This window comes from Heteronotia binoei, chromosome 13 (assembly GCF_032191835.1).
Source record: "Heteronotia binoei isolate CCM8104 ecotype False Entrance Well chromosome 13, APGP_CSIRO_Hbin_v1, whole genome shotgun sequence".
Lineage (NCBI taxonomy): Eukaryota > Metazoa > Chordata > Lepidosauria > Squamata > Gekkonidae > Heteronotia > Heteronotia binoei.
In genome coordinates, this window is record NC_083235.1 from 71,421,489 (window position 1) to 71,435,102 (window position 13,614).

The window sequence follows — 13,614 nt, forward strand, 5'->3', positions numbered from 1 at the left end:
CATCCATAAACACTTTCAGATGGATCCAAGCCATTTCCTCTTATTTAAAAGTTTTCAAATAGAAGATAGTACAACTAAATGACTGAATGAGTCAGATGAGCCAATGAAATATACTAAAATTACAGTTTGATTAGCTGACAAAATTAACAGGGCTGATCTAGATGTAGGCTTCCCAACCCTCCTGCCCTGGTGGGGGACCCCAGGATTTCCAGCCTCTTCCCCCGCTCCCCAAAAAACAGAAGTGGGAGGAGGGGGGGAAACGGCGCCAAGGAGCATGGCGAGCCGCCCCATCCCGGAGCGGGTAACGCCGCCGTGCTGCTGCCGCCCCCTCCCCGCCCACCGCAGCTGCTCCTCCGAGATGGGCCCAGGCTGAGCCCATCTTGGAGGAGCAGCCACGGCGAGCGGAGAAGAGGCGGCAGCTGCGCAGCGGCATCACCCGCCCCGCCTCCGAGGCAAAACCAGAGAAGGGGAGGGCGGAGGCAGGCCAGGAGCATGGCGAGCCGCGAATCTGGGCCCTTCTAGGACCCGGACTCGCGGCTTGCCACGCCCCTGGCCCACCTCCACCCCCCCTCCGATTCCACCGCAGCTGCTCCTCCGAGATGGGCCCAGCCTGAGCCCATCTCGGAGGAGCAGCCACAGCGAGCGGAGAAGAGGCAGCAGCTGCGCAGCGGCGTTGCCCGCTCCGAGACGGGGCGGCTCGCCACGCTCCCCGGCGCCGTTTCCCCCTCCCCCCTAGCTCCACCCCAGTGTCTCCTGGCTCCACCCCCAAAGTCCTCAGATATTTCTGGAGTTGGACTTGGCAACCCTATCTAGAAGTCACGGAATTTATGAAAATTAGCAACCCAAAAGCAAGTTCCAGGAAATCGTCTTCTGGGGACTGAATACAAAGCGGGTAATCATATGGTTAAAACAGTGCGTTCTGCCCAAAAGCTCTCTTATTTTCAGCTAAAATTTTAACAGGTTAATTTAGTTCTAATGAGAGACATTAGAGACCAAAAATGTCTCAGGTCAACTTTTCAAGGATCAAGGGACAGCGCTTCTCTGCACTGCCACAAACTGCCACCCATCTGGAATCCTGAGGACATAATTTGCTTGAATACCAAGTAAACAAATTTCTTGCTCAAAGGATCCCTGGCATGTGCCAGATCTCAAATGCATTCTGCCGAGTCAGTCCTTTCAGACTCTTACTCAGTACAGAAAAATGTCTCTCGCTCTGCTACCTTTCCCTTGATGCCAGACACAGCCTCCTTCTGGAACCAGCCCAGAAAAGCTGTGCAAAGCAAGTAACATAAATGGGGCCATTCTTTCTACAAAGAACATGCTGCAAATGGAAGAGAAGTAATAAATCAAAATATCCTGACTGGGGATGGGCTGAGATGGGAAGAGAGTGGTGTGAGACTGATAATAGTAATTATTGTCATATGGCGTTACATGTAGAATAACCAGGAGATCCTAAGATTGTCTGACAGCTGCAAGTTCTAGCTGTTAGCATTATGCATCACTAAGTGGACTTGTTTTTAGGGGCTGAGAGAGCTCTGAAAGAGCTGTGATTGACCCAAGGTCACCCAGCTGATCCTCAATGGGATTAAATTATCCTATCTCAAAGTATTCAGTATTCAGACTTGAATTCCAGCTGTCTCTCAATCTCTCCCCATAAATCCCTTTTGACCTAGTATATACTTTCACACACAAAAACCAAGCATGATTCTTTTAAGTCTCCTAACTATAAACTAACTAGACTGAGACTCCTCCTTTAATGGAATGTGCATACTGCTACAGACAGACACATGCGATGCGATGTGTGCTTGTGTGGTACTCATACTGGAGGCAATATAGCTTCAAGTCTGGTCTATGATTGTGGATTTCAAGACTGAAGACTGACCATCTCCACCACTCTTTGTGCACTCCCACTTTTACACAAAGCAGGGTTCACCACCCTTGTAACTCCCAAACCAGAAGGAAACCATACTCTATTTCACCTCATTTTTAAAAATTATGATGGCAAACCACAGCCAACCAACAAAAATCAGGGCTCCCAGCACTTTGCAACCAGCTCCCAACCTCTGCACGGTGCTGCCCATCAAGACTGTTGTTGCTTGTCTTTGAACAGGAACTGGGCACCACTTATAGACAGTTTATTTCTAGTAATTATTAGGCATTGGTTTTGATAATAAAGCCCTAACGCACCTAGGCCCAGGACACTAGAGAATAATGTCTTTCCCTCCTTCTGGAACCAGCTAAGAGAAGCTGTGCAAAGCAAGTAATCTAAACACGCTGAAAATGGCAGAGAAGTAACCTGCTCCAAGTAACCCTGTCTAGATATTCAGTATGCAGAATTCACGGCAGGGCATTCTCTGTAATAAGTGACAGAAATGTGGAATGGCTTCCACAGAGTCACCCATCATACAACTTCTTCACAGAGTTGTTTTAAGTTTTATCTATTCTGCAAGACCTTTAGAAAAGATCAGTGCTGCTGCTGTTTTTAATTTTTGTCGACCATTTTCTTGCTTTTTTCGTTTTTCAAACTGACTGACTTTCTTACTCTTGGGCATAGCCATGGGTAACTAGTTCAGTGTGAAGATGATCCAGGAGGAAAAATTTAAATAATAAGGCAAATAAATTATGCAAAGCAGCTAGCCCGAGCAAATTTCTTTGTGAATAGATTTGCATGCTTTATTCAGAACACGATGATCAACTTTTAATTGCAATTTGAATATAAATCGAATGAAATAAATTTTAGAGCAACAAGGAACCAGAGTAGCAGGAGAAGTGTTATAGGTGAAGGAAAGTTATGATTGTGCTGGGGTAGGAGAAATACGATTGGAAAGACAGTTTAATATCCTTCTACTCCATTGCTCAAAGCTTAAGTCTTCCTCCAGCCTAAGGAGGATCAGTAGACTGCAGGAAGCCTTCCAGCTTTGATGAGTGAAGTGGTAGGAAATATGCCAGAATCTTTGATCATATTTCTCCTCCCCAGTCACCAGTCACCACCACCATCACTACCAGCTTGAGAAAGAATACATGGGGGACTTAGTGCAAAACTCTTGTGCCTTAAAAGGCAGAAAGGAAAAGGAAAGGTCCCCTGTGCAAGCACCAGTCGTTTCCGACTCTGGGGTGACGTTGCTTTCACAAGGTTTTCATGGCAGACATTTTACGGGATGGTTTGCCATTGACTTCCCCAGTCATCTACACTTCCCCGCCCCCCCCAGCAAGCTGGGGACTTATTTTACCGACCTCAGAAGGATGGAAGGCTGAGTCAACCTCAAGCCGGCTACCTGAAAACCCAGCTTCCGCCGGGGATTGAACTCAGGCCGTGAGCAGAGCTTAGGACTGCAGTACTGCAGGTTTAACACACTGCGCCGCGGGGCTCTTAAGTATAGGAAAGGAAAGGTCCCCTGTGCAAGCGCCAGTCGTTTCCGACTCTGGGGTGACGTTGCTTTCACAAGGTTTTCATGGCAGACATTTTACGGGGTGGTTTGCCATTGCCTTCCCCAGTCATCTACACTTCCCCCCCAGCGAGCTGAGTACTCCTAAGTACCACCATATTTTTCTAAAAGTCTCTTCACACTCACGAGGGGTAGAAACTTTGTTTTTAAAATCTTGAAAATGGAGAGGAACAGGAATCAACATTCTTCACTGGAGATCACTTGGAATCACAAAAGCCAACCCCTGTTCATGCTACAGCCTCGTTTGTGAGCAAAGTTCAATTGACACAGAGCCAGGAGGCAGAAGAAACTGCCCCTTAGCGATGATTATAATAGAATCGGTGCAGCCAGTCAAGAGGCAGTAAAATGAAGCAATCTTATGTACAGAGTTGAAGTACATGGGTTTGTAAACACCAGAGGATGTCTGGCTGAGCTGTGGCTAATGCAGGGAAGGAAAGCGTGATGGAAAAGGTGAGAACAGGGTCAAGACAAGTGGGGGGGGGGGAAGGTCATCCCTTCTACGGGTGCCAGTCCCCAGGTGCTGGTGGGGGTTCCTGTGGTTTTTATGGCTCCCCCCAACACCAGCCAGCTGGCCCTCAGGGGAAGCCCCACCCCCAACAGTTGTCTGGGAGCCTCTTGCAAGGTGGGAATATGCGGCACCAGCTTGGTGTAGTGGTTAAGTGTGCGGACTCTTATCTGGGAGAACCGGGTTTGATTCCCCACTTCTCCGCTTGCACCTGCTAGCATGGCCTTGGGTCAGAGGTTGTCCTTGAAAGGGCAGCTGCTGTGAGAGCCCTCTCCAGCCCCACCCACCACACAGGGTGTCTGTTGTGGGGGAGGAAGGGAAAGGAGATTGTGAGCTGCTCTGAGACTCTTCAGAGTGGAGGGCGGGATATAAATCCAATATCTTCTTCTTTCCAAGCGGGTCCCACCAGCTCCCACCTTCTCAGAGGTGATTATGCCTCTTGCAGAGTGGGAGCATTCTTTCCAAGCAGGTGTAATCGGCTCCCACTTTGCAAGAGACCCTGTCGCCTTTTGCAAGGCAGCCGGCGGCACCCGCTTGGAAAGAGCAGGCACCACGTGCCGCTGCTCTGCAAGAGACACAGTCGCCTCTTGGAAGGTGGGAGCAGGTGGGGCCCACTCTTAACAAGCAGGTGCCACCAGCGCCCACCTTCCAAGAGGCATTTTGCCTCTTGCAGGGCAGGAGCCTGCAGCCCCCACTTTACCCCTCAGAATTTAAAGGGAAGTTTCCCTTTAAACGGTTGGGAAAAAAGCAGGGGATGCAGGGGCTTCGTTTGGGACGTGATGACATCACTTTGCGTGATGTCATCACACTGGGGATGTTCACGCCCCTCCCAGAATGCCCGCCAAATCCCTCCGCCAAGTAGGGTTGCCAAGTCCAATTCAAGAAATATCTGGGGACTTTGGAGGTGGAGCCAGGAGGCATTAGGGGTGGAGCCAAGATCAAGGCTGTGACAAGCATCATTGAACTCCAAAGGGAGCTCTGGCCATCACATTCAAAAGGGACGGCACACCTTTTCAATTCCTTCCTTCCATAGGAAATAAGGAAGGATAGGGGCACCTTCTTTTGGGGCTCATAGAATTGGACCCCTTGGTCCAATCTTTTTGAAACTTGGGGGGTATTTTGGGGAGAGGCACTAGATGCTATATGGAAAATTTGGTGTCTCTACCCCAAAAAACAGCCCCCGCCCCAGAGCCCCAGATATCCACGGATCAATTCTCCATGATTTTCTATGGGAATAAATCTCCATAGGGAATAATAGGGTTCCCAGTAGACATTTCCCTCCCCTCCCCCCGCTTTCTGACGACCCTGAAGCGGGGGGAGGGTCTCCAAACCGGGGGATCCCCTGCCCCCACCAGAGGATTGGCAACCCTATACGCAAGAAACATAACACAGTGGTGGTACAACTCCAAGCAAGCTGATTGTTGGGACTGTCAGCTGTTTCCCTGAGATCGCTGTACATTTCCAGCCGGAAAGGCCCTGGCCTCTTCTGTACCCAACAGCTAGTCTGAGCAGTGCTCGGAAACCCATCTGGTTAACAACTCCGTCATAATCAGCAAGGCTGCTGAGGGCACTGCTCCAGCGTTTTCCCTGCGGAGCCTGGAGGCGTAAATATGCACAGGCGCAAAACTAGAGACCTGAAAGGTAACCGCTGGGCCCAGGAATAAGAAATAAAAACAAATAAGTCTCCTCCTCCTGGCATATGGGCTATAGGGGTCTGTTTTTAGGATGTGCTGAGACTGCTTTGCTTCCATTCACTTCACCAAGCAAAGATGATGCTTATGCTGGAGGGACATGGTATCACGGGAAACGGATGAGCAAGAAGCAAAACCAGCGGTATAAATGCCAGCCTCTTTCATCAGGCCCATTTCTCTAACTCTCTTCCTTTTTTTTTTTTTTTTCATGTCAAACTGCTTTATTACATCTTAAATAACAGTACATTTTAATATAGTATCTATCTTGCATCCAGCTTTCTTGAAGTACACTGACTTTAAAATTAAATACAAAAGGTGGAGGAGGATACAAGGGTGTGGAGAAAGCTCTACGGATAATAGATGCCATTCTATGCACGCCTTGGAGTAGCATAGATAAGTCACTATTGTAAAAAAAAATTTTTTTTCTTTAATTACCAGTTCAGCATTTGCTGTAGATTTGATTCTGGGGTGCAGAGGAGGGGGGAATAACAGACGGTCCTCTATAAATTTAAATTCTCAGTGACCCATTTGGCTGTAACCAAGGAAGCCTTTTGATTGCCTTTATTTTGTTTTTCTTTCTTTTTTGCTTCCTTAACGAGCTGGCTTTACCTGACTTGATTTGTTGAAAATGGGAGGGGAGGGAAACTTGACAGAAAACCCCTAAACAGCTTTGGAATAGTAAATTGTTCTGTCAAAACTTTTCTCCTCTGTCTATGTATCAAAATCTTCCTTCCCATGCTACGGCTGTGATTTTTCTCCACTCTGGTCCCCTCCTTCTCCCTCTGCAACATTTCTAACTCTCTTCCTAACTACCCAGTGAGAAGAGACTTCGGTGATGTTTTGTCTGAGGTAAGACCACACTGGGCCTTCCAAAGAATTTAACTGAAACTTTCCCCCTCCCTAGCCTATTTTTATTCCTGGCTGCTTTGCCAGTGCATAACATAACAATGTGTAATAATCATGATAATGCCCTTATATAGCACTTTCGGATATTCAGAGAACATGACATCCCTCGTTTCAGTAACGTTTGCCCAGATGTGTAAGGAAGACTGATATTATTAGCCCCATTTTACAGACAGAAAGCTGACATAGCAAGACTGCCGATTGTCACTGAATGATTAGAGATCAATGTGAACTGAGGACGCGGGGAACAAGCCTAAGCAGGTATAATCAGAAGTAAGTCCTATGTTATTCCTTATGATTGCAGTCTTCCTTCCCAGCTTATGGATCACACTGCTAAGCCCCAACAACAGTTCTTTTTTTTTAATGATACTATTAACATCCATCAACTTCTTCTGGAGTTCAGGGCTTTAAAGGAGGCTGTGGTGAGGCTGTTCTTTAAAAAGTCCTCAGACTCCAGGGCCCAGCTAGGCTCCTTTGAATATCCCAACTCCACTTTGTCTAGGTGGTAAGCTGATTTATGCTCACCCCCAGAGATGGATGGATCCCACTGGTTTCCAGAATGCTCTCCTATGTTTTTCAGTATCTATATGCACCCTCTTGCTCAGCTGGTCTGGGAGTTTGGGCCAGGTTATCACTAGTATGCTGATGACACCCAGCTAGGGTTGCCAAGTCCCATGCAAGAAATATCTGGGGACTTTGGGGGTGGAGCCAGGAACAAGGGTGTGACAAGCATAACTGAACTCCAAGGGAGTTCTGGCCATCGCATTTAAAGGGACAGCACACCTTTTTAAATGTCTTCCTACCATAGGAAATAATGAAGGATAGGGGCACCTTCTTTTGGGGCTCATAGAATTGGACCCCCTGGTCCAATCGTTTTGAATCTTGGGGGGTACTTTGAGGAGAGACACTAGATACTATACTGAATATTTGGTGCCTCTACCTCAAAAAACAGCTCCCCCAGAGCCCCCGAAACCTCCAGATCAATTCCCCATTATACCCTATGAGAATCGATCTCCACATAGGAAATAATGAAGTGCTCAGCAGACATTCCCCCCCCCTCTGTTTCTGGCGACTCTGAAGTGAGGGATTGGCCTCTCTACTCACAAGTTGCAGCCAACTTCTTCCAAGTAACACAGACACCCTGTCCCAAGAGGAAGTCTTTCCAATCGGAGACTGGAGCCTCCGGAGGGGGAAAGTCACATGGTGGCTTTGGGGGCAGGGCTTTCCCCCCCCCCACTGGCCAGCAGACTGGGGGCAGGAAGGAGCCTGGGAAAGCGGAAGAACCCCGGCTGGGACCTGGGGACTGGCAAGCCTACACCCAGCTGTATCTGTTGATGGGATGGCTGGCCCAGATATTTTGGCCAGGGATTTGGAGGCAGTGGTTAGAGTAAACTGAAATTAAATCAATCAGAGATGGGGTTCCTGGGTGCCATAGGGGGATAAGGGCAGGGATCCAACTCTGGATGGGGTGTTATTGACACCAATGACAACGATGAAGAGTTTGGGTGTGATTTTGGATGCCTCTCTCTCAGCAGAGGCCCAAATCACAAATGCTGTTAGATCTACATTTTACCAACTTTGGCAGGTCAAGTAACGTCTCCCTATCTCTCTCCCCACAACTTACAGTACAATCCTAAAGAGACTTACTTCAGTCTAAGCCCATTAAAATGAATAGGCTTAGACTGGTGCAACTCTCTTTAGGATTGCACTGTTAGTCACAGTGATCCATGCAGTTGTCGCCCAGGCTGGATTACTGTAACTCACTCTACAAGGGTCTACCCTTGAGACTGACCCAGAAACTTCCAATGGTCCAAAATTCAGCAGTGCTATATCCTCACGGGGACGCCATTAAGAGCTCACATACAGCCAGTGCTCCACCAGCAGCATTGGCTTCCAGTTGAATACTGGATCAGATTCAAGGTGATGGTGCTAACTTTCAAAGCCCTGTGCTGCCTGGGACTATTTGCAGTATTGTTTCTCACAATATGTCCCCCAAAGAGCCTTGTACTTTATGGCCCTACATCTTCTGGTAATTCCCGCCCAAAAGATATATGCTTCGCATCACACAGAGACAGAACTTTCTCAGCTCTGGAGCTGGCCTGATGGAACACTCTCCCAAGTGATTTCAGGTCCCTGTAGGACTTATTGCAGTTCCACGGGGGCCTAAAAAATGGAGACATCCCGCCAGGCCTATGGCTGAAGCAGTGAAAGGTCATTTAGTTTGGCTTCCCCTGCTCTAAATTGCTCTGCATGGTACTTGTACTATACTATGTGCCTGGTGCCATCTGCTTTGCTGTTCTTCGCAGCCCATTTGCCTTAATATTAATCATCCAAAGGCACACATTTATAGAACTTATGGAAACAGTTGTTAACTTGTGCCTGATTGCCATCTAATTAGTTAGCTATGTGATGTTTGTACAGATTTTAGTGATAGTGTAATTACTTATCTTTTATTATTTTCAATTTATTGTCTTATATTTATTGTTGTAACCGGCCCTGAGGCTTGCTGTGCAGCGAAGGGTGAGCTAAAAATCAAATAAATGAATAAGAAAAGAATGAAGATTTTCCCTCACCAACCAAGAATCCTGCAGCAGTGGTAAGGCTGAACTTAAGCCCTTAATGAAGCTCCCCAACCCTTGTGATTATCTTCGTTTTCCAAGTGAGATAAATGCGCACCTGTCATAAATGGGGGGGTTAATTTGAGTTAGCAAGAGAAGACATTGCCAATGCCAGCCCTGAAATACAGGACAAAGATAATAGTTTGTGGAATGCCTTTCCTTTGCTACTAATTATGACCAGCGCCCACATTGGAAAAGTGAGGAAACAGCTTCTAGTCAGAGAGCTTAATCTCAACATGTCCTATTTTGGAAATTAATCACTAGTTCTATCACCACCACCGGGGAATGTGGTCCATAGAAACAGAAGCTGGGATTCTGGTCTTTTGGTCATCCTGACCAGTTCCAAGCAAGAGACATTTTTATCCCCTTCCCCCTCCTTTGGACTTGTTCATTCAAGCAATCTCAGGAATGCAAAGGGATATTTGTTATTCAGAAACAACTCCCAGATAGAAAACTAGATCTCTGCTGTCCCATAGCTGGCAAATAAAACCTAGCTTCCTGTCTAAGCCTAGCTTGCTGTGTAAAATGCTGGTGTTTTTTGGCACATGGCACATGTCCTCTTTGTGCCCATTTATTTTTAATCAGAAACTATCCCATGCTGCATGTGGGCAGCTGATTTACTTTCAATGCATGCCACTGTCTCATGCTCTGCATGTGGCCAGGGATTTTTTTTGGGGGGGGAGGGGTGACATCATGATGCGTGCCTCTAGACTATGGGAAAACATGAGGCTGCAGGAAGTGGGGAATCAGATATGTCATTCTTTAGATCTGCACAAGAGACCACCAGAGGGGGGATTTCACATTTCATGGTGAGGAAGGTGTAGAGCTGGCTGGGGCTGATGGGAGTTGTAGACAAAAAAAAACACCTGGAGAGCTACCATTGGCCACCCCTGGTGTAGAGTTTCCAAGGCTATCTTTCTCCTCTGGAATTAAGGCCAGTGACAGAAAAGAGACTAACTGTAAGAAGAAGAAGAAGATGAAGATATTGGATTTATATCCCGCCCTCCACTCCGAAGAGTCTCAGAGAGGCTCACAATCTCCTTTCCCTTCCTCCCCCACAACAAACACCCTGTGAGGTGGGTGGGGCTGGAGAGGGCTCTCACAGCAGCTGCCCTTTCAAGGACAGCCTCTGCCAGAGCTATGGCTGACCCAAGGCCATTCCAGCAGGTGCAAGTGGAGGAGTGGGGAATCAAACCCGGTTCTCCCAGATAAGAGTCCACACGCTTAACCACTACACCAAACTGGCTCTAAGCACAGATCTGTCCTTTGTCTGAAGTGTCTTTGTGAATCTCGTGTACAGGTTTACTTCATGTGATATACAGTTTTCTGTGCTTACAGTTAGGCATCGGTACCATGCATGAGGAGGGTGCAATACTTTTTAGTTGTCTAGTTACTGAGCATAGCCTTTTCTCTGGAAATCTGAAAGGATCCAGGCAAATAGGTGTGAAAAACCTCAGCTTGAGACCCTGGAGAGCTGCTGCCAGTCTGAGAAGACAATACCGACTTTGATGGACCAAGGGTCTGATTCAGTATAAGGCAGCTTCATATATGTTCTCAAGCTGTATTTTCTCAAGGGTAGAGGAGACTGAAACCTTCACTGGTAGCAGCAGAAAACTATCTTTGCACCCATGTTCTGAAATGAAGCAACAGGTGGGCCTTCTGTGCTGATGACTTTGGGAAGTGGGTGGAAGGATGTTCTCACTCTCTACGCAGAGAAGAAATGGATACAAAAGAATTGCAAGAACCCATCAAAGCAACTTGTTTTATAACTGTGTGTGTGTGCGCGTGGTCTTTATTTTTTGCAGAGATTCAGGACCCAGGAGCCCTCTTCCTTCCTTATCTCCTACATAATGCAGGTTGACCAGTTTAGCCAAAATACTAAAAACAATTGCCTGGTTTAGAGCCTGGCATCCGAACAGTTGGAATTCTGCACAGCAGTTGTCTGCAAGGCTGAAGAAACACTCAACAACGAAGCAAAGGGCAAGGAGGGAGGGAGGGGCGGTAGCTCAGTGGTAGAGCCTCTGCTTGGGAAGCAGAAGGTCCCAGGTTCAATCCCCGGCATCTCCAACTAAAAAGGGTCCAGGCAAATAGGTGTGAAAAGCCTCAGCTTGAGACCTTGGAGAGCCGCTACCAGTCTGAGAAGACAATACTGACTTTGATGGACTGAGGGTCTGATTCAGTAGAAGGCAGCTTCATATGTTCATATTAGGGGAGGGACGGTGGCTCAGTGGTAGAGCATCTGCTTGGGAAGCAGAAGGTCCCAGGTTCAATCCCTGGCATCTCCAACTAAAAGGGTCCAGGCAAATAGGTGTGAAAAACCTCAGCTTGAGACCCTGGAGAGCAGGGGAGGGATGGTGGCTCAGTGGCAGAGCATCTGCTTGGGAAGCAGAAGGTCCCAGGTTCAATCCCCGGCATCTCCAACTAAAAGGGTCCAGGCAAATAGGTGTGAAAAACCTCAGCTGGAGACCTTGGAGAGCAGGGGAGGGACGGTGGCTCAGTGGCAGAGCATCTGCTTGGGAAGCAGAAGGTCCCAGGTTCAATCCCCGGCATCTCCAACTAAAAAGGGTCCAGGCAAATAGGTGTGAAACACCTCAGCTTGAGACCCTGGAGAGCAGGGGAGGGATGGTGGCTCAGTGGCAGAGCATCTGCTTGGTAAGCAGAAGGTCCCAGGTTCAATCCCCAGCATCTCCAACTAAAAGGGTCCAGGCAAATAGGTGTGAAAAACCTCAGCTGGAGACCCTGGAGAGCAGGGGAGGGATGGTGGCTCAGTGGCAGAGCATCTGCTTGGTAAGCAGAAGGTCCCAGGTTCAATCCCCAGCATCTCCAACTAAAAGGGTCCAGGCAAATAGGTGTGAAAAACCTCAGCTGGAGACCCTGGAGAGCAGGGGAGGGATGGTGGCTCAGTGGCAGAGCATCTGCTTGGTAAGCAGAAGGTCCCAGGTTCAATCCCTGGCATCTCCAAAAAAGGGTCCAGGCAAATAGGTGTGAAAAACCTCAGCTGGAGACCCTGGAGAGCCGCAGCCAGTCTGAGTAGACAAGACTGACTTTGATGGACCCGAGGGTCTGATTCAGTAGAAGGCAGCTTCACATGTTCACCCCCACTCCCGCGAGGGGAGTCTTTAAGATCAGCATTATTTGCTGCCTTCGCCCGGAAGCAGGGGGTCTCATGTGGCTGCAGCAGAAAGAGAGCGGCGTTTTATCCTCTCGGCCCCCCCATCCCGCAGTTCAAGCACTTGCACGGGGCGGGGAGAGTGTTGCCTCTGCAAAAGCCTGGCCCGCCGCTCCAACAGACGCGCGGGCAGAGCGGCCACTACCGGGCGCGGAGGGGGCTCCGGGAAAAGCGGCCTGCCCGGGCTGCTTCCGACGCCACCTCCCATTCCCCCCTCTCCCCCCCCCAGCGTCGACTTTACCTTGCTTCCCTCCTCCTCCTCCTCCTCGTCGTCGTCTTCGTCGTCCTCCGCCTCTTCTCCCTGGAGCGCAGCGGCAGCCGCGTGGCTGGGAACCTTCCCCTCCGGAGGGGGACTCGGCGCTTCTGCGTTCGCGGTGCGAGATGCAGCGGCGTCCTCGTCCTCCTGCTGCTGCCGCCGGTGCTGCTCTGGCCGCTCGTCTTGCTCCTTCCCTCCAGCCGCGGCTGCTTCCTCCGCGGGCCTCCCCGCCTCGGCCGCGGCTTCCTCGGCCCCTTCAGCCTCCTGCCCTCGCGGGGGCTCCTCCCCTCCGCCCGGCCGCTTCGCCGCAGCGCCGGGGGCTCGGGGCTCTCCCGCGGCCGCCCCTTTGTCCCCCGCCGGCGCTCGCAGCTTCACAAAGGCCGAGGCGAGGAGGACGGCCAGGGCTGTGAAGAGCAGCGGCACCGCGTAGTACCACTCCAGCGCCACGTCCATCCCTCCCTCCCTCCAGCGGCTCGGCTGCAGGCTCGGCGGCGGTGCGCTCGGCAGCCGACCGGGGGAAGCTACTGCTCGGGCGGAGGGATTGTCCGCTGCCTCCCTGCCAGGCTCTCCTCTGCGGCGGAGCCCCTGCGCGACCGGCCGCCGCGTCTGGTTAATCTCAGAGGGCTGCAGGCGCACAATAGTCTGGCCGCGGCAGCCGGCGAAAGCCCTGCTTTTCTCAAACTGGGCAGGGTTGCACGAGGCGCGCGTCATTTCCCTGGGCCCTGCCCACGGCCGCCTCTTCTGCCGCTCAGGCGACAAAAAGTTGCGGGGGCTTCCTTGCTCCTTCTGGGGGGGGGGGCGTGTGCGTGTGTCCTGATCCTTGGGGACTGTAATTGACAATAGGCTGCAGAGCCAGTTTGGTGTAGTGGTGAAGTGTGCGGACTCTTATCTGGGAGAACCGGGTTCGATTCCCCACTCCTCCACTTGCACCTGCTGGCATGGCCTTGGGTCAGCCGTAGCTCTGGCAGAGGTTGTCCTTGAAAGGGCAGCTGCTGGGAGAGCCCTCTCAGCCCCACCCACCTCACA

General features: G+C 50.0%; 1 protein-coding gene across 1 annotated transcript in view; it reads right to left on the reverse strand.

Annotated features, from left to right (window-relative positions):
- MXRA7 (matrix remodeling associated 7) overlaps positions 1-13,041 on the reverse strand; it is a 99,046-nt gene extending 86,005 nt beyond the window's left edge. The window contains exon 1 of the mRNA XM_060253498.1: positions 12,574-13,041. Within this exon, the coding sequence (XP_060109481.1) occupies positions 12,574-13,041 (468 nt within the window). The remainder of the gene's footprint in view (positions 1-12,573) is intronic.
- Positions 13,042-13,614: the final 573 nt, after the last annotated feature.